This window comes from Amphiprion ocellaris, chromosome 16, assembly GCF_022539595.1.
Source record: "Amphiprion ocellaris isolate individual 3 ecotype Okinawa chromosome 16, ASM2253959v1, whole genome shotgun sequence".
Classification (NCBI taxonomy): Eukaryota; Metazoa; Chordata; class Actinopteri; family Pomacentridae; genus Amphiprion; species Amphiprion ocellaris.
Window position 1 is genome coordinate 220,069 of NC_072781.1, and position 19,995 is coordinate 240,063.

The 19,995-nt window shown below is 41.9% G+C and overlaps 1 protein-coding gene and 1 long non-coding RNA gene across 11 annotated transcripts in view; one reads left to right on the forward strand and one right to left on the reverse strand.

Moving 5' to 3' along the window:
- Window positions 1-19,995, forward strand: part of ehbp1 (EH domain binding protein 1) — a 211,641-nt gene that overhangs the window by 67,901 nt on the left and 123,745 nt on the right. For all 9 annotated transcript variants that reach the window (XM_055018950.1, XM_055018956.1, XM_055018957.1 and 6 more), the window contains 3 exons: window positions 949-1,086; window positions 2,358-2,610; window positions 7,917-8,190. In XM_055018950.1, the coding sequence (XP_054874925.1) occupies window positions 949-1,086; window positions 2,358-2,610; window positions 7,917-8,190 (665 nt within the window). The remainder of the gene's footprint in view (window positions 1-948; window positions 1,087-2,357; window positions 2,611-7,916; window positions 8,191-19,995) is intronic.
- LOC129350876 (uncharacterized) lies at window positions 8,107-16,930 on the reverse strand. 2 transcript variants are annotated; one of them, XR_008604449.1, is made up of 4 exons: window positions 16,554-16,930; window positions 15,399-15,589; window positions 14,476-15,292; window positions 8,107-8,236 (listed from the first exon to the last, which is right to left on the reverse strand). It is a non-coding gene; the product is annotated as an uncharacterized LOC129350876 (long non-coding RNA). The 2 variants fall into 2 exon arrangements; XR_008604448.1 differs by having other exon boundaries at window positions 14,476-15,589.

The window sequence follows — 19,995 nt, forward strand, 5'->3', positions numbered from 1 at the left end:
GCGGTATCTCCAGCTTTTGACAACCAGCGCAGTTTGTTCAGGGTTTTTCAGACGTTTTCTTCAGACTACATGGAAACCTTTCTATTGTTGTGTTAAGTACGGTTAGGTTGTGATAATTTGACACCTTGTAATAAAGCTGCACATTAAATTAGAGGTTTGTGCTTTGAGGGGCCAAGTGTTCAGGTTTTTATTCCTTCCAAAGACCAGCCAGATGGTTCCATTGGTTAGTTTCTCTTTAGTTAAGGTGTGCGCTAGTCTGTGAAACAACTCACTGCAAACTTTCAGCTTTCTGTAACACCAAAACCTAATTTCGAACCCTAAATTTTACACAAAGGGGTTCCGCTTGTTCTTTCACCGGGAACCAAAGTGAGCTGATTAGGATTCCTTTGGTTCTCTAGTTCTCTACATTCAGTGAACATTCACCTCACAGATGTAAACTCATCCCTTCTCGTGGTCTAGAATGGGTCCTGAATGTCGTCACTAAGGGTCAAAGAAAAGCTCAGCCCTCTTATCAGCTGCCACCACTTCACACAGCCTCACTATAACAGGCCAAGGGAACTTTTCCTCCTGGTTCAGACTCTCTTTGTTCTCAGCGGCATTTCTTGGTTCATTTACACTCTTTTCGAACTGACCCACACCTTGGCAGCAGCAGGCTGAGCTGTAGTGAGTGTGATGAAGATAAAGTGGTCTCAGGATCTCCATAGCTACGCTATGCTGTCTTCTCCGTCTCCCACAGTAACCCCCCATACCATATAAGTGTTCCCAGAATGCCGCTGAAGAAGGAACAGAGAAGTTTGGGCTGGTTGGTGTCTACTCATGGTTCACTCCAAAGTGCAGGTTTTGGTCGCTTTGTGTTCATTGATTTCAGGGGATCTGTTGTTGTTGTTGTTGTGTAGCTCTTTGACTTGTTGTTCATTTAAATGACTTTTTGTTGAACTGTGGAAACAGAACTGATAAACAAGCTGAACTTCCTGGAAGACGAGGATCAGGAAAAACCTCCCACCATGAGCAACAATCCCTTCGATGACCCCGAAGACGACCTTCATCCAAACCACCTCAACCCATTCAGTGATTCAGATGAAGAAGGTATGTCTGTTAGCACCTGAGGAGAACCTTCAGGCTGGTTATGGTCTGTAGCTTTAGGACCTGATCTGAGTGCTGTTGCCACAATAAAAGTGTAGTTTGGGGGAATTTCAGCAGAACAACAAGCAGTGAAGCTGATGTTTTGGACGCTCACAGACCGTGAATGTGTTTAATCCCGTGTAACTGTAGCAGACTTCAGTCCTCTCAGACGACTAAGCCAAAATTATTGTCTGAACACCTGAACAGACAGGTGAGGTAGTATTCTGTTTGTCTTTGAGTGACTCTCTCCCAAACACATGAAGCTCCCATTCTGCTGCTGGTTTTTTGTTTGTCTTTGATCTGATGTTTAATTTGAAATGTTGGATTTTACCTTCTTGAGTTTTTAGGTATTCACTCACAACAAATCTTAGAATCAGACTCATATGTTAAGTTTCTATATGAAGACAACATAGAGGCATGTTGTAACTTTGCACATATAATGACAACATCTCCACCCCTGTACACACCAGTTTATGGGCTGAGAGTCCTGTGAATGACCATTTCATCAAGATAGCAACAAACTGGAACCATGGTTTCTCATATTTACCCCACAGCATTTCCTACTGATGTTAGAGACCTCAAAACTAGAGAAAATGTCAATCAAAGACGGTATTTTTAGTAGGAAATATGAATAAATTCATATAAATGCACTTATAGGAACATTCTGGTGCCCCAGTACCCTCCTCCTTCCACTTCTGTGGTTCCAGTAATTTAAAAAATGTCATCTGCTGAAGCCTTGCAATCATTTGGATCTAATGGAAACTATTTTGTCTGTTTCCTCAACAGTTTTCATGGCTGTGGGAGTTATTGTTCTGGAAATATTGAGCCCAAGTTAACCAGAAACTCCCAGGACTGAAAACATTTGAAGTTCGTAAAATTTAGCTAAAATGTTTTACAGAACTTAGTTTTGGGCCTAAAAACTAATAAAGACTAAACAGAATCTAAGCAACATATTTCCTCATTTCTGTTTGAATTGACATGAATGGATCCTATTAAATGCATGAAGATGGATGTTGAAATCTGAAAACGGAAACCAGCAGACAATCCAGTTGATATCAGATATGCAGTTGAGTACATACTCCTTAGTTAATCCCAGATCTACAGTCACTTTATTTAGATTCCTGTCTGCTGTTGAGCTTTTTAACCTAGAGATAAATAACTACTAACTAACTAAACTAACTACTAGCTAAGATAAATAACTACCAAAGGTTTCCTCTCTCCTCTGCCTCTACCAGAACCTCCAGTCCAGCTGGCTTTAAGGCAGCGGGTCGATGATGATTCCTTCTTCGACCACGACTCCTCGAACCCATTCAGTGAGCTGGACGAACCAGAGACCGACGCTCCTCCGGGGAACCCTTTCGATGAGCAGGACTCCCAGCCAGACCCAGAACCTCCGAAGCCCAGACAGAGGAAAGGAGTTCGGCCCGTTGACATGAGCAAATACCTGTACGCCGACGCGTCTCACACTGAGGAGGAGGAGCTGGACGAGTAAGACTTTATTCATGTCATGTCAGTTAACTAACAGAATAATGCTTGGGTTTGATAATGAATACCAGAATGCTGTTAAAAAGCAGCATATTTATCCATTTCTGAAATAGTTCCACTTCCTGTTAGGTTTCTAGTCTATCCTCTACTAGTAGAACTGCCTGGTTCGGTTCCTGTCGGCAGGCCAGGTCCTGTCAGACCTCCTTATGGAGGGAACTCGTAGCCGAACAGAGTGAAGTGAGGCAGCTCTTTCATCGGGAACAAGGCCTCTGTTGTTTCATCGCATTCTTTAACCTTGTCTCTCTCCTCCTTCATTCTTTGCCTCCCTCCTTCCATACTTTCCCTCTTTCATTCTCCTGAACTTCCTTCCTGCTTATTTTTATTTCCCCTCACTGCTCTTTCATCCTGACTTCCTTCCTGCTCCCTTCTTCCCTTTTTCTGTTTCCTTCAGTGATTCCAGTTCAGTTTGGTGACATTAAAAAACATTTTGGGTAATGGAAAGCTGCATTAGTAGAGAATAGAGCTATTACTGGAGGAGAATTTGGGTTTTCTTTCTTTTGGATCAACTTATGCAGAACTAAAAGGGAAAGATATGAGTTTAGAATTTAAAAAAAAAAACATGCAAAGAAGACAGAAGATGTCTTTATGCACCTCAGCAAGTTTTAATGATAACATAAGTGGTTTGATGCACAGATGTTCTGCCAAAGAGGGATCTACAATTATTCTTTTGCACTCTTTTGTTATATGCAGTCAATTTAAAACCAATTAAGTCTAAATAATTTATAATTATTAGTAAATCCACACAACCCGCACCCCTTAGAAAACACTCATATTAATCCTGTTGCTGTCTGATGTTTCAGGTGTTTAATAAACTTGGAGAAAAGACTCAGAAACAGCTGGAAGCAACAAACTAAACTTGATCTTCTGTTAACATTTAATCAGAACCTGATTGCTTTTATTATTGAGTCTCATTAGTCCTATCTTCAGTTTGTAATTAATGTTAAATTCCAGAGCAAAGAGAGCGAGGAAGGTGTGATTTAGACAAACTGTGTCTTTTGCTCTCTGTGATTATTTAAAACCATTGTTATTGTGGGAATGTGGAAAAAAACTTCCTTGAAACACAGCTTAAAGTACATTTACCTGTGTGCTCATCTGTTAATGTGATGGATGAATTTGGACTTGTAAAAAGTGAAGTGATTCCGTTCTGTTAGAAGATTTGAACAACTAGAGCTATAGTCTCGACATTTACATAAATTAATTTATTTCTACAGGGACAGTGGACAGTTACATTAATCCCGCCAGAGAGCTTTAGCATCTGTTTAAAACCAATAAAGTCTCCGACTATACTGATGGAAGACCTTAACCAAGCTGTAGTTTTCTATCTTGTAGATAGGTAACCAGATTATATTTAATGAAGATCTTTCCAGAGAAGCATTCAGCAGCAGTCCCTGACCTCCTGAACAGCAGCCGTGTCTAAATTGTAAATGTGAAGCGTCTTGGTTTCGGCTGTTGAGTGAAGCCGTCACAGATATCCGTATGTTTCAGCTGTCCAGAGACAGACAGGTTATTGACTGGGCTTTCTTTTCCTCTGTCTCTTACATCAGGAGCAGTTCCCTGTAGAATAGAGGGTTCAGGAGGGCAGAGCAGTGTTTTGACTGGAGTCCTTTCACATGTCTTTTAGCCAGAGCTGCTCTATAGGCCTGCCTGCTCTTCTTTTCTTCACTTGGTCTTGCTGTGTGCTTAGATGGACACTGAGCAGCTCTAACCTCCTCTTTCAGACAGATACCAAGTCAATCAGTTCCTTCTGTCTGCCTCCATCCAGTCCTCCTGTTTGTTTAGAATAGCTTGTAGCACATTGAGTGAATGTCTTCAGGCCTTGATCTGCTTTCAGACCCACAACATGCCTCTATGTGACAACACTGGAGCGTGTGTGTGTTTCCGTGCACGGTGGTGTGTCTGTCTCAGAGCTCCCGTCTGTCATTAGTCCACATTGGACAGCGAGGATATGAGGTCGCTCAGTCCTGACCTCAGAGCACCTGCATCTTCTATTAGCTTTCCTCTGGTGTGTGCTGCTCATTGTATGAGAAACCTCAGCTTCCAGGTAGCAGCGTCCTCATGTTCAGGTAATTACTGAGTAACTATAGCCACAGATATCTTTAAATACTCCTAAATATCTTGATAATTCTGTGAGGGCTGCAGCTAATTATTATTTTCTCGATTAACTGATTCGATGTTTGGTCTATAAAATGTTAGAAAATGAAGATAAATATCCATCTGTGTTTCTGAAGACCCAAGATGACGACTTTAAATGTTTTATTCTGTCCACAACAAGAAAATTTTCAGTTAAATATCCAGAAAATATTCAAATTTAAGAAGCTTGATTCAGAGAATTTATACTTTTCTTCTTTAAAATAATGACTCAAGCCGACTAAAAGATTACTAGAATGCTTGGTGATCAGTGGAACAGTTGAGAACTTAATGAAGAATTGATTTATCACAGCAGCGGTGTTCCTGGGAAGATTTTTTATTGTTTGCTATATGTACATGTTTGTTTTGTGCTTCTGTATTTTATTTATAGGCAGTTTTTTAGATAAACTCAGCTAAAACTTGTTCAAGACATTCTGCCTTAATGAACTCCTACTGTTGATGTTTTTGTAGCCGTGACACATCCTGTCTGTTGAGGTTAATTTATTGTTATTCAGTGCACACAGTTCACTCACTTTAGAGGCATTCAGATGGATTCTAGTGCTGCTGTTATTCAATAAACTCAGAGGAAAGACTCTTAAACAGCTGGAAGCAACAAACTAAATTTCATCTCCTGTTTACGTTGGGTCTAAAACTCAGGTTACTTTTATTGTGAGTCTCATTAGTCCAGTGTTTCTCAAATAGTGGGGCGCGCCCCCCTAGGGGGGCGCAGAGGCATGTCGTGGGGGGCGCGGGCGACTGAGAGGAAAAGGTCCTTCAACACGGAACTAATTAGCTGAACTATTGTTTTAACGTCGGCCTGTTTTTCGCGACGTACAACAATACTGAAATTGTGCTGGCCCCATAGACTGTATATGCCATAGATATAAAAAAATATTAATAACAATGATCTTCTGTATATATCTATGGTATATGCACTGGCCGTTCAGACTCCGAAGTACAGACTCCTGAGAACAGGAGAACACATCATTAATGTGCAGTCGGAACACCAGCGTACTTGATCACGTCACATACTCGGTTCATCTCCTCTGATTATTTTTACTAGCAATGTCAAACATACGGCCTGTGGGCCCACCAGACGGTCCATTTCGGCCCGCGGGCCGATTTTACAAATGATAAAAATTACAACATTAACTGTAAATTGTAAATCTGTAAAACTGTAAATTTAAAATAATTTCTAGAACTTGACAAGTTGTTCTGATCATGAAGTGAAATACTAGATTGTTCAGTTCCAGAAACCTGTGACTGAATGTTTTGTGTTTTTGTAGATAAACTGTTACCTGGCAGTTACAATGCATGTGTAAATGATGAACTGAGGCATAATAGGCTACTGTTGAAATTGAACTTGTTTTTCTTAAGAAATTTCAGGTTCATAATATTTTGTAAAAAGATACTTCATTAAATGTGAACATTTTCAGTATGTACTTTTTTTGAACTAAAACAAAGGGGAAAGTTGGAGTTGTGGTTATTTATAGGTTATTATGCTGTGATTTTACTGGTGGGGCCCACTGGAGATCAGATTGAGCTTCATGTGGCCCCTGGACTAAAATGAGTTTGACACCCCTGATCTTTACTGTGAAAAACAACAAAATGGAATCAGATAAAATAACACAGCCCTGCATATTCATGTTTTCACAGATATATATGTGTGTGTGTGTGTGTGTGTGTATATATATATATACACACATATATATATACATATATATATATATATATATATATATATATATATATATATATATATATATATATATATATATATATATATATATATATATATATATATATATATATATACACGCACAGAGTTATTGGGGGGGCACGAAAGTTTTTTGTCCTCCGAAGGGGGGCCCGACAGAAAAAATTTGAGAACCACTGCATTAGTCTAACCTGCTGCAGAAACGCTCTTCATTGGAAAAAAGTTTTATTTTTATGGACATTCCAGTTTTAATTCATGTTAAACTGTAAAGCAAAGTGAATGAGAAATGTCTTCTGTGATTTTACCACCTTCTTTTGTCCTCTCTGATGGTTTTGAACCAATATTATAACTGAAATGTGGAAAAAACTTCCTTAAGTTGCTTCACACGACGTGAAGTCCATCACTTGTTCGTACCTGTTAAAGCAGCGACGTTAACTTCATTAATTCCATTAACTCCACTAATTCTATTAATTCCACTAACTCCATTAACTCCATTAACTTCATTACCTTCATTAATTTCATTAACTCCATGAACTCCCTTACCTCCAGACCTGTGCTGTCTTTTTAGTGATCCAGAAATGTTAGAAAACCTGACCAGTTGAGATTGAAATCATGTTTGTTTGACCTTTCAGGGTGTTTCTGAGGATGCAATTTGTGCTGCTGATGTACTGCATTATAGAGAGATGTTTCTGTTATTTAACCCATAAATAAGATGGACCCAATAATAGAAACACCGTTTACAGTTTAGGTTTGACCTGTTGGCCTTAGTTAGAGGAAGAAGGTCAGACAAACCTAAAGAGTTTCACACTTACATCTGTGAATATTTTAGTCCCATTAGTTTAACCCTCATCAGTACACCAGGGATATATAAGTTGTCATATTGTTTTATCTGTAAGTTGGATTTTTCAGTCCATTCAGGTAGTTGTCACCCACATAGTTACCATCACATAAACCAAAGCTTATCTGATTCCAATCTGGTTTGTGGTGTTTATTATAGAAAAATCATTTGGGGCTCATGGGGGCCCCAGCAGGACTGTACATCTTTTATTTATCTATGTTTGTGTCGTGTTGCTCTTGTGATGACTGCTGCAGCTGCAATGTGTTTCATTTCATTCAGGAGTTCTTACACTAATATTGTAAGCAGTAAATGTTTGTAATCATCAGTAGCAATTTCATTGTTGCTTTCATGTTTGTATCTATAGATGACACGTTTTAGGAAAATATACATTGAGAGGATATGGACAGGTACAGAAATGTGAAACAGATGAAATGATACTGGGGTCCAGATGGACAACAAGTGTACGGATGAAGTAGGTTTGGCCACGTGCAGTGATGAGGGTTAAAAGATAAATAGTTTGTCTGGTCCTGCTGTCCTTCATCATCTCCTCCTCTCCCTCATGTTAAGATCCAACCCGTTCTATGAGCCCAGAGCTTCCAGTCCTGGACCTGCTGGTGGATCGTCTGTAGATGTGGGCAGCAGCCAGAAGAGAAGAGCCCCTCCACCTCCAGGCAGCGGCCCCAGCCCTCCACCTCACAGACCCAGCTCTGGTCCAGACAGGGAGAGGGTCCAGCCGCTGGGGCCCAGCCCGATGGGACCCAGCCTAGTGGGGCCTGGTTTGGTGGGGCCCGGTCCGGTGGCAGCAGTGATGGGCAGAGAGCTGGCCTCCTCCTCCCCCAAGGTAAGCAGCTTCACTGGGATCCATTCACCTCATTTTATCCTCTTGACTGGAACACACGTGTGATCAGTGATTAATGGTAGAGGGCTGGTCAGGTAGAGGAGATGTTTGTTTGTTAATTTAATATAAAATAACTACTAATGAGATAAATGATTACTGATAAAGGGCTGGTAAGAAGAACTTCCTTTTTCAGCAAGTATTGAAAACAGCCTCCATTTAAAACACAAAGTCAGTATCAGGTGTTGTTTAAACTGTTACACTGTAAGTTAGACCAAAAAGAAGAAAACTTTTTCTGCTCTTTCTTTTTCCTCCATTTCTTCTTCTTCTTCTATTTTTCTTCTTTGTTTTCATCTTCAACTATTTCATGTTTTTCTTCTATTTCTTCTTCTTCTTCTACTACTACTTGTTTTTCTACTACTTCATCATGTTCTTCGACTTTTTCTTGTTCTGCGCCTTCTCCTACCTACTTTTATGTACTCCTACTTTCTACTACTACTTGTACTACTACTTCTTTTTTTTTTACTACCTACCACTTCTTTTTTTATTACTACTTCTTCTGTTCCTACTTTCCTCTCCTACCTTCCTTTTCTTCTTCTGCCTCTCCTACTTCTACCTTTTCTTCCTTGTCCATCAGAAACATGTGGACTGAAACCAAACAGGTGTTCAGATGTGATCCCGGGTCCTAAACAGAGGATCTGTGTCATAATATTCCTTCTTAGCTTTATTCTGTTGCTCCTCTTACTGAGATCCCTCTGAACTCTACAGTGTAGTTTCAGCTGTTGTTAAATTTTCCAAACAATGGAAAATTTCTGATTTCTCAGTTTGATTTCCGTCCCTCCCTGGGAAGCTGTTTGTAGTCCATAGATGTAGATTTATAACAGAATTCACAGATTCACCCTTCAGTCTGCTTCCTGTCCCTCTCACAATGTGTTCTTATAAGGGTGTGTGTGTGTCTGTCTGTGTGTCTGTCTGTGTGTGTCTGTCTGTATGTCTATATGTGTGTGTGTGTCTCTCTAAGTGTGTGTCTGCAGTGGTGTGTCCAGTGGTCCTTACATTAGCTTTTTTTCCGCCTGCACAGTCTCATCTCCTGCCCATTCTTTCTGCTCAGAGGGCCTCATTTGAATATAGGTATTTGTTTATTGGGGTGTTTTCATATGTTTATTTATTTATTTAAATTAGGTAAATCATGGCTGGCTCTAATTAAATGGGTGATGGTCACACACACTCACGGCAGGAGGCAGACCACTGGTGGGGAATGATTGACTGTGGGGGTGTGGGGTTAAAACTGGGGGTGTTGTGTGTTAGTATGTGTGTGTGTGTGTGTGTGTGTGTGTGTGTGTGTGTGTGTGTGTGTGTGTGTGTGTGTAGGGGCTCAGTGAATCTGTGTGGGGCTTAAACACAGGGGGCTTAACTACAGCAGAGCGATCACAAGGGGGTGTTGACCCCCTGTGCGTGCGCGCACACACACACACAGACACACGCACACACACGCACACACACGTCCCCAACATGCCAGCCTTGTACAGTTCCCTCCACACACACGTGCAGCTGCTGAGTGTTTTAGTGTCGCTGGGTGCTGACGCTGACCGTCCATGTAATTACCGCTCACTACCTTTATCACCCGGCTGCAGCTTCCTGTGACCGAGGCTGAGGGGCCTAAACCACTTTAATTACCCAGAACCAGTGGCCTGTGGTGGCACACACTTCGCCCAGAGATGCCCCTGCCTCTGGAGCTCAGGGTGGAGGAGGGAGGGGTGGAGAAAATGAAGAGTAAGGATTGGAAGGTGGAGGGAGAGATGGATGGAGATAGTGGATGGAGAGAGTTGATGGAAGCTGGAGGACAGCAGAATAACGGGGAGATGGAGGTTCACAGTAAACAGGAACTACAGGGTGTGTTGACATATGCAGCCAGTGTGAATAGGTTTCTCTTTCTTATTCACACCGAGCACCATGACACACGTGCACGATGACACACGTGCACGCCGCAGCCTACACATGGGCAGAGACATGACCTTTGAATGTATGAAGTCAGAGAGGATTAAGAGGAGACATTCCCACTATGAGAGGCCAAGACAGAACCAACACATCCCCACACTACAGACGTGCACTGAGTGTAAATGTGCGCTCGCCTGCATGCATGAATCTGCTCCTATAGTTTCTGGTGAGGCTCAGTGAATATGTTCTAAGGCTGTTCTAACTTCCCCTCAGAACACAGCTAACCTCTACTCCACCATAGAAGACGGTGCAAGGTGTGTATTCTGCATTTCTGTTGTATTCTAGAGGCTCTTCATGTGTGTGTAGAGCTGAGATAAACACACACACGGCCGGCTCTAATCTCAGGAAGTGAATAGAAATGGATATGTTGAAAGTCTCCATATTCAGTTATACGTTTACAACCTGCCCTCAGGGGTTTCAGATGTCTCATATGAGTTTTTTAAAATGAAATCTGGCCTTTGCTAACCGAAAGAGATTAACACGTCTTACATCCATTTACATTTTCACATTTATTCCTAGCAGAGGTAACAGAAGAGCAGCATTTTAATGTTTGCTCATGTTGTTCCACTACAGTGATGCTTCTGGTCCAAAGAAAACTAGAACTTTAACAAGAATTAGTCTAGATAATAGTAGAGAGCAAGAAGAATCATGAAATCAGACACAGAAATACTCCTTTATTCTAAAACAGTATTATATTTTGTCCTCGTTCAGGAATGAATTCTCCGGAGCAGATTGAGTTTTAAACTTAGCTGTATTTGATCCTCCTTGTCATTGCATTAAAACCGCCCTCTTCAGTGGCAGCCTGTGGAGAATCAGGACATCTACAGGACATATGGCATGCGCCCACTTCGTCCGTGCACAGGTATTACACATATATCTGGATTTACATTAAGCCCTAACAGAGGCTCAGCACTGGACGGCTGCCAGTGGAAGAACGTTCAGCACCAGCAGTTCATGGAAACACTGGAAACCCTCAGAGGGACCTGATTTAGCATGCAGGGTCAGTGGATGGAGATGTAAATATACAACCAGCAGCCTTTGTTTCACTGCTCAAGATACAGAACAGACGGCAACATCCAGCAGATACTGAAGAGGGAATCAAATAATACCGTACCTTAGTGCTGATATGATGCCACAATTATACAATAACTGCCTGAATATACTGAGAGCAACACTGGAATACTGACACCACAGTGGAACGTAGTGGAATAATGTGAGGATGTGGACATAAACCATAAACAACAGGAATGAATTATTCTAACACAGTGTTCATATATTTTAATATCCATCTAGAGCTGTGGGGTTATATAGACCAGCTCTTTACGTCTCTCTGCTGCTGATAGAAATTAAAATTCTCACAGATATAAATGCAGCAGTCCTTTAGTTTACCTTCTATTCACTTGCTTTGTCTCTTTCTGCAGGAGTTGAGTAGATCTTCATAGCTGCAGGCGTTCATCTACAAACACCTGATTTTAAGCAGTTTTCAGTAACAGAATTTAACTATCAGTGTGAACACTGTGTTTGCTTATCGAGATGTTTCCATCTTCCACTTCTGTTTCAGAGCATGGACATCATATAATCATATAATCATGTTATCTATACATTCGCTAGCCTTTATCTCTGAATTTGTCAGAATAGTCAGTTGGCTTTGTAAAGCTGGACATGTTGGCTGTATTGGTCCACGTTTGAAAGATCTTTACAGACGGGCTTTGTGCAGTCTGTAGGTTTGCACTGGCTGTCTGTTTTTGCCTCTACTTTGTGGTTGATTCATGGACTTTCTGCAGTGGTCTTTTTTTTCTGGCATTGTTTTTTCTGGATCTTGTTTTGTCATCCTGAAGGTTTTTTGTCTCTGTGAAGCTGCAGGGCAGTTATGAGAAAAATAAAACTGGCTTCTATTGCATAAAAGTAGAAACAGAGCTCTCTCTTTTTAATTCTAACCGTCCTCCGTTTGGTAATTCATGTCTTTACTTTGACATAAATGTGCTTCTTTAACTGTTGTCACCATCGAGGATTCACAAATACCACTTTAATCTTTGAATAGTGAGCTACTTCTGCATATTTTCCATTTCTATCTGAGATTTGTCTCCAAGTTGGTGGAAGTGCTGCTTGAGTCTCATGCCAGTGTGTCTGTACGTCGGCCCGTCTGGGAGATATAGATCCTCGAATGCGTGGAGTTTAGCATCTGTGAAGGAGCTGGAGGGATGAGAACGTCTGTGGGATTAATTTAAATGAACACAGGGAGTTCCTGTTGGGCGGGCTGTGAGCTCCGTCTGGTCGGATTCAGTCCATCTCTTCTCCCTGGGGCTGATTTCTTCAGTGATCCCTCCCTGCTCCTCCTGTTTCATCTCTATTCAGACTGCTCTACACTTACATGCGCTGATCTTTGGATTTTCATCAAAATTTCCGCTTCATGAATTATTTGCCTTATTTTCATATAAAGAAAAGTTGGAAGCTGGCGTTTGTCTGTGGAGAAAAGTTCAAGCAAAAAGTTCTACATCATCTTAATATGTACTCCAGGAATCTTAGAAACTGTTGGCCGTTTTCGCTCTTCAGTTGACGGCACTTCCATAGGGTTTGATAATCCAATATATGCTGGAATTGTTGACTGTTTGACATATTTTGGGTTTGCAGAGTTTTATTACATATTTTAGTGTCCTTAGTTTTTGTAATCTTTTCTGTTAATCTCAGCTCTCCTAGTATAAACTGTAATAAAAAGGTAAAATAATGAGTCTTAACTCTAATCTAACATGGTGTCCTTGCTGTTCCCCTCCATCTACTTTCATGTTTGACACACAGAAGCAAACAGTGCTTCCTTCCAGAGGTGTGTTTTCTTCCTCCCCTTCAGTCGGAGGGCTGCAGTGATTGCTAATGTTAATGAAAGGGTTGAAATTAAATGGAGTTTGCAGGTTGTGAGAGCTGCAGAGCCGGAGGGGAAGGCAGAGGCCACAGCTGTCCTTCCTCTTCTAGACTTTGTCTTCGCCACCCCTCCTTCAGTTCAGACTACCTCCAAATTGAAATTAGAATAAATTAACATTATATAATTGAGTTCGCAGAAGGCTGCGATATTTCTTAATTAGCTTTCACCGAGGTTGGCGGCAGGCGAGGACCGCATTGGCGCTGTGAAGTGTTTCTGAGGTTACCGTGACGACTGAGGGATGCTTTCGGAGGACAGAGGGGAGCCCAAGAGACAAGGACAGTCATCTGATGTCTTCTGATCTCTGCGCCTCCAAGGTCTTCCGTCTTCTTATCGTTATATCCAGGACCAAGTTATTTCATCTCCTCTGATAAGTTTGACATTCCCTCACACAGAGTCTCAGATGTTTCTGAGGGGTTTATATTTATACATATTTATAGCTGTCAGGACACTGCGTTAGAGTTTTAATTCACATTAACGCTGGTTGTTTCAGTTATAAATGAAGTTTTACAGAAGGAATAAATCATATTCTTGATATTTATGAGCCCTGTTGTGAGGATACTGTTGGTCTTATGAATGTGTTTGCTGCTTCTGATAATTGTTGTACACATTACAGCTTACATAGACAGCTGAAACACGGAACACTTAGATCTGAACATTGATATCTATATCATAATATCATCTGGAATATTACTTTTCTCAATAGTTTAATACCAGTTTCAGTATCGTGTAGCATTTCATTTTGAAAATGTGAATACGCGAGGAATATCTGTCAGTGGAGATGCAGTTTTTAATTTAATTTTCATGTGTGATATTATTTATTGCCTCAGTGTAATTAACAGTATTATTTTTACTGCTGTATTCTAGCCTTATTTTAGATTACTTCTTTTATTTCAGTAGTATATCGTACTTATATTTTATTTATTTTTTTCTCTTTTCAGTACTGCTTTTCTTATTCATTTATTTATTTTCTGCCAGAAGAGTTTGCTTCAGGATCAATAATTGAGCTTGTGTTTTCTTACCTGTAGCTGTGTGAGTTTAACAGACGGTCACTGTCAGATATGAAAGTTATCGTGTTGCTTTTCTTTGCAGTTTAGTAGAAACAGGAAAACATTGATCTTATTCTGATGAAGGTTCAGGATGAAATCTATGCGGGGGTTTGTATGGCGGGTCTATATTGTCGGGTTAAAGCAACGGATCACGAGACTGTTGTCTCTTAGATTTCAGAGCTTGGCATCGGTGTTGGCGGGGGAACGGGCATAGCGGCCGTCTGAGACCAAAGCATTGAAGCCTCAGTGGCTCCTTTAGCCATGCCGGCCTTTCCATAAGCTGTAATATTAGGAGAATAATCCCTGAGAGGAGGAAGGCTAAATCATTACCTCTCCCAGCGTGGACCCCTCCTCAGCTCTCTGAGTGCTCTGTCATTGGATCTGGTGGGAGAATTTCTTCTTCTTCTCATGGTTTAGGTCCAATCATTGGGCTTCCTGAGCTGCAGGGCATCGCTGTCATGAGGTTAAGAGGAAGGCAAAGATGTGACTGAGTACCGAGCAGCTCCAGCTGTTTGAATCAAGAGTTAGGGTACTTTCACACCTGTTAGTCCGCTAAAGTGGTTCGTTTGGACCCAAAAGTTGTTACAATGTTGCTATTTTCAACTGGTTCGGTTCGCATTCACACCAGTGTTTTCGCAGGTGAACCTACTCCAATTAATGTTATATCTCCCCCCAGTCGTTTGGCGGCGCTGTTTACAAAACAAGGCGTTTACGATGACGTAGGTGTACGCTGATTGGCGTAAAATTCCCTGTGCAGGTTGCTACGGAAGCTCCCGTAGACCAAAAAGTCTGCTGCGCCATCAAGTGGTCCGAATGGAGACAGGTTTGTGTTCTCACCAGGAGCGAACCGAACTGGAGTTCACATAGAAGCGGACCGAGACCACCTCCCAAAGGTGGTCTCGGTGCGGTTCGTTAGTCCGAACCAAAAAAATCTGGTATGCTTTCACATCAGCCCAAACGAACCGTACTTGCAGGTGTTGCGGACTCCAGTCCGCTTTAAGCGGACTAAAAGACGTAGGTGTGAAAGCACCCTTAAAGAAAAGAGTTCCAGATTTGATTAACTAAATCTTTAGATTTTCTACCTGTGAGATCCAGAGAAGAAGAAAGTTTGGATTGACCGACTTGTTTTGTTTTTTAGAGCCACTACCTGGAACCGATATATAGGGTGGGCCATAAGTGTCCATACATAGGAAAAATAAACATTTTATGTTGGACAACCGTTTTTATTTCTATAATGTGCTCTATATGATTACCATTGTTTGGAAAACACATATTAATGCGTGTTTTCCACTGTTGATGAACTTGCATCAGCACAGTTGAAGTTCTGCTTGTGATGGCGTTGGTGAAATGTTCCTGGAGATGATTTATGTCTCGTATCTCCACCTGATACACCATGGCCTTCAAGTGCCCCCAAAGATAGCATCAGACGCATCTTCTAGGGTATCTGAAACATGAACAAATATACATTATACACTTTCCTATGTATGGAAGCTTATGGCCCACTCTGTACATTAAACGTAATGTTTTAACAGCATGAGAAGCAGAGAACCTGTCATTCATAACGAGGCTTCTTCACTGATAAGGATGACTGTAACTGAATATGAAATATAGAAATACGAGATATTAAATCAGGACGTTCTCTTCTGTTCATGTTGATCCACTGAGATTGATCAGTTTGTCTGCTGCTTTATTAGTTATTATCCAGACTGTTTCAGGTTTATCTGCCTTCTAACTTAGCCGCTAGCTGTTCTCATATTCTTAGCCGCTAGCTGTTAGCGTGACCTTAGCCGTTACTCTGGCCTTAGCCGCTAGCCATTAGTGTGGCCTTAGCCACTAGCCGTTAGCATAGCCTTAGCCACTGTCAGAGAGGCTAATTTCCTGGTTTGAGTGTTTCTTGTTCAGTTTTTCAGCTTCAGAGGCGTTTCTGAGACCAGAGAGTGAAGGCAGCCAGAGAGCGGTGACTGAAGTGTTTAATATATCGATAATCTGCCAATAAAAATACAAATAATCAGAAAATATCGGCCACAAGAATCAAGCAGGCTGATAATCGGTGTGTCTAGGGTTGCCACCTTTCAGAAATGAAAATAACGGACACCCACCACGGCTCCTTGGGGCCACAGTTCAGTAAAATTGGAAAGATATTCACAGATTCAGATTTCCGGCATCAATAACTCGTTAGATATAGGATATCAAAAGATAAACGATGCCTCTTTCCCATCGTTGTAAGGTCGACAATATGCTACAAGCCCAGTAGCTAACTCAACAGTAGCTGTCTTTCAAGCTGCAGGAATAACATTGATGTCAACAGGAGCCAGTTGAAGGCTGCAGTGATTTTAGTGACACTTGTGGCGACAGCCAAAGTGTAATATATAAAATGTATGGGGAAAGTGTATGTGCATTCACCTGACCTCCACGCCCCATCAGCCCATCTGCTTTCCAGCCAGTAATATGGTTGCCTTCTCCGCGCTGGGAGCGCCGCCCTACGACTTCCTCATATCTGCCAGCCTCCAAAGCAGTATGGTGGCAAGTCAGTGACACATGGTTCGTGGTGTTGGCCTCCCCCAACACAATCTCGACAAGTTGTCCGCCGTTACTGGATACCGCCCGAAGGATGCCCAGCTGCAACGCGAGCATCTCCGCCGCACCTGTAAGACGGCACGGACCTTTGAGTTTGGTTTATTTTTTCTTTTCCCTCATTTGTGTTTCTTCCTCTGTTCCCAAACCGGATGGCAGCGCTTTTCGTTGGAGTATTTGTTTCTTTGGAACTGAATGAACAGCCGTAACCTACTTCCTTGTTTGGTTCTTTTTTGTTGGATTATTTGGAAAACCTGGAATGGACTTTTTGAGTTTGACGGTTCAAACTGTGTACAAAGGGGACTAATGAAAACCCGGACTGGACTATCTAATAAAGAATTTGTGTTGATTATTGTATCATTGTATTCTCTGCCTTATCTGTTGTGTGGCAATGGTCAAAATATTTAGTATTTGCTAACCAGGTTCCATGTTTCAACATAGGACCTTTGTAGGGTGCAACAGTCCATTTTAGTTGAACCGCTACACACTACAGTACAAAACAGTGAAGTTATTGAATATTTGTGTCTCTCTTGGCTGTTGCAGCAGTTTTGCTGTTTGCAGACGGTCCCTGTTCACGCCATAGAGACAACCAGATACTAATGTCCCTTACCATGTCTACTTCAGGAGATGATTAGATGATGATAAACTGTGTCCTGCTGGTTGGGTTCTCTCTGTTCTCACGTTTCTTACATGTAGGTCTCCTGATGCTGCCTTACTTCAGCCAGTCCAGGACCAACAGAAAGCATAGTTTGCCTTGTACCTACTGCCAGGGGTTCCAGTCTTCCCACTCACGTCTGCACATTTGCAAACGTTTTTGCTTCTTTAGACGTGGTGGAGTTTCAGATGTAGACATTTTTAAACACGCGGGTGCAGCAGCGCCTGTAACTAGGCAACCAGAGGCAGGACGGGCAGGACCTGGTAGGAGCGGGTAGGACCAGCAGGACCAGACAGGACCTGGTAGGATCGGGCAGGACCGGGTAGGACCGGGTAGGACCGGGAAGACCAGGCAGGACCTGGTAGGATCGGGCAGGACCGGGCAGGACCGGGTAGGACCGGGCAGGTCCGGGCACAGAGAAGTCTGAGGTCTGTCCGTGGACCTCGCATCGGGTCCTCGTTACATAGATCCCATGAAGATGAAACTGGCTGCCCTTAATATTTCCTGTGTGACAGAAGTTTATGGGACATTTATGAAAATACGGAACAATTTGTGTCCCGTATTGATTCAATATGGAACACAACAATTCAAATTCAAATAAAGGATGATTCTGTATTTTAAGGGACGGGTTGCGACCCTAGGTGTGTCCCTAGCAGAACAGAGTTACGACTTGATGCTAAAAGTCTCCCCGAGCTGCAGGCAGTGATCTGTTGAATCATAGAAATGTTTAATCACAGAGATCTGTTTAATCATAGAGATCTGTTTAATCATAGAGATCTGTTTAATCATAGAGATCTGTTTATGTTTAATCTCAGAGATCTGTTTAATGATAGAGATCTTTTTATGTTTAATCACAGAGATCTGTTTAATGATAGAGATCTTTTTATGTTTAATCATGGAGATCTTTTTAATCACAGAGATCTGTTTAATCACAGAGATACGTTTAATCATTTTCTATGAAATCTAAAATCAGAACGTCTTCAGCTGCCATTTCAGTTTTCTCCACTGCAGCCATGAAAGGAGACGCATGTGTGTGTTGTGTGCTCTAATGTGTATATTGCGTGCTCTAATGTGTGTTGCATGCTATTGTGTGTGTTCTGATGTGTGTTGCGTGCACTAATGTACGGTCCTGTGTATATTGCATGCTGTAATGTGCGTTCTCGTGTGTTGTGAGGCTCTATTTTGATCCAGTTGCTGTAATGCGGATATCATTTTTCCACCTCTTCCTCTGTTGGGTGCATGTCAGTTCACAAGTTAAGCGCTATGAAGAGCTCGCTCTCTGAATCCCGCCCGGCTGGTGTAAAAGGCCTTCCGCAAAGCGCCGCTTGTAATCTGCCTTTGGTAAGTCCTCCTTAGTTTTATCTGCCAAGGATTACCTCACAAGCTGCATGCAGGAGAAGGAGGGAGACACAGAGCAGGAGACAAATGAAAAGCAAGTCAAACAGAAAACGATGAAGATGGAACAAAATGAAAACAAATCGCAGTGTAATCTCTGAAAGAAGGAGAGCTGCTGTGGAGTTGAAGGGAAGTTTCACTGGCCGCTCGTTTAGAGAGGGAATTGACTAATCCCTCCATGATTGATGTCTGCTATGAGAGGCTCTATGGCAGACTAATAGGGCTTATGAGAATGACCAGAACTCCTTTGTGTGTGTGTGTGTGTGTGTGTGTGTGTGTGTGTGTGTGTGTGTGTGTGTGTGTGTGCGTGCCTGTGTGTGCGTTTATGTGAATGAACCAAACCTTTTTGTCTCGTGTCCTCAGAGGCCGGCGGTTTGAATGACATAGAAGGAGTAACTTTATCTTAATCTGCCGCTCCTCCAGGTGTGTGTGGGCTTAAACCAGAAGGATCCAGGCTTTTTGGGGTGAGCTTTTAGGGGCTTCGGGCCACCAGATAGAGGTCCGTGCACTTGAAGACTCCTTGGACCTCCAGAGCTGTGAGACCCCCCACATCTTCTAAGAACCTCCTCTGTCAGCTTTAAGTGGCCTCGCTACATTTTAATTGAATTAAACCAACCGTTCTCCATAATTTAAAAAAAGGAAGTATCTTATGAATTAGTCAGTGATTTGTCTTTTAAAGTGTGTGAGTGTACGTGCACACACTTGTGCACTGCTCTCTGTGTGTGTGTATGTGTGTGTGTGTGTGTGTGTGTGTGTGTGTGGAAGGAGAGCGAGTGCAGCAGTGATAAGGCTTTAATTGCCTCTTTGTAAACCCTCCAGCTCTGACGGTATGCAGGTGTGTGCTTTTATGTGCTGCAGGAAATACTGAGTGGAGTTTTCTCTGATGGCTTCAGAGCTCAGCTTTTATGGGACTCAGGAGAACATCTGATCGTTCTGTTTGGGTCATAGATTTCTGTATTTGGATCCTCCTCGTCTCTTCCGTCTTCTTCCTTGTGACCCAGAGATCAATCTTAGTGCTCCATCCTGAAGAATGTTTGGGTTCATTCCATGTCAGATCATCAGAATTTTATAACAATTCCTGTTTAACCTTCTTCTAAAAGATATTTAGAATGTTTTAAATGGACATAAAACTTTCTGAGGTTAATATTGGTATATAATTATCTGTTGACCCACTTTTAGGACCTTTTTTTGTTTTTGCTGAATGAAATTTGAGGTTATGATTGGAC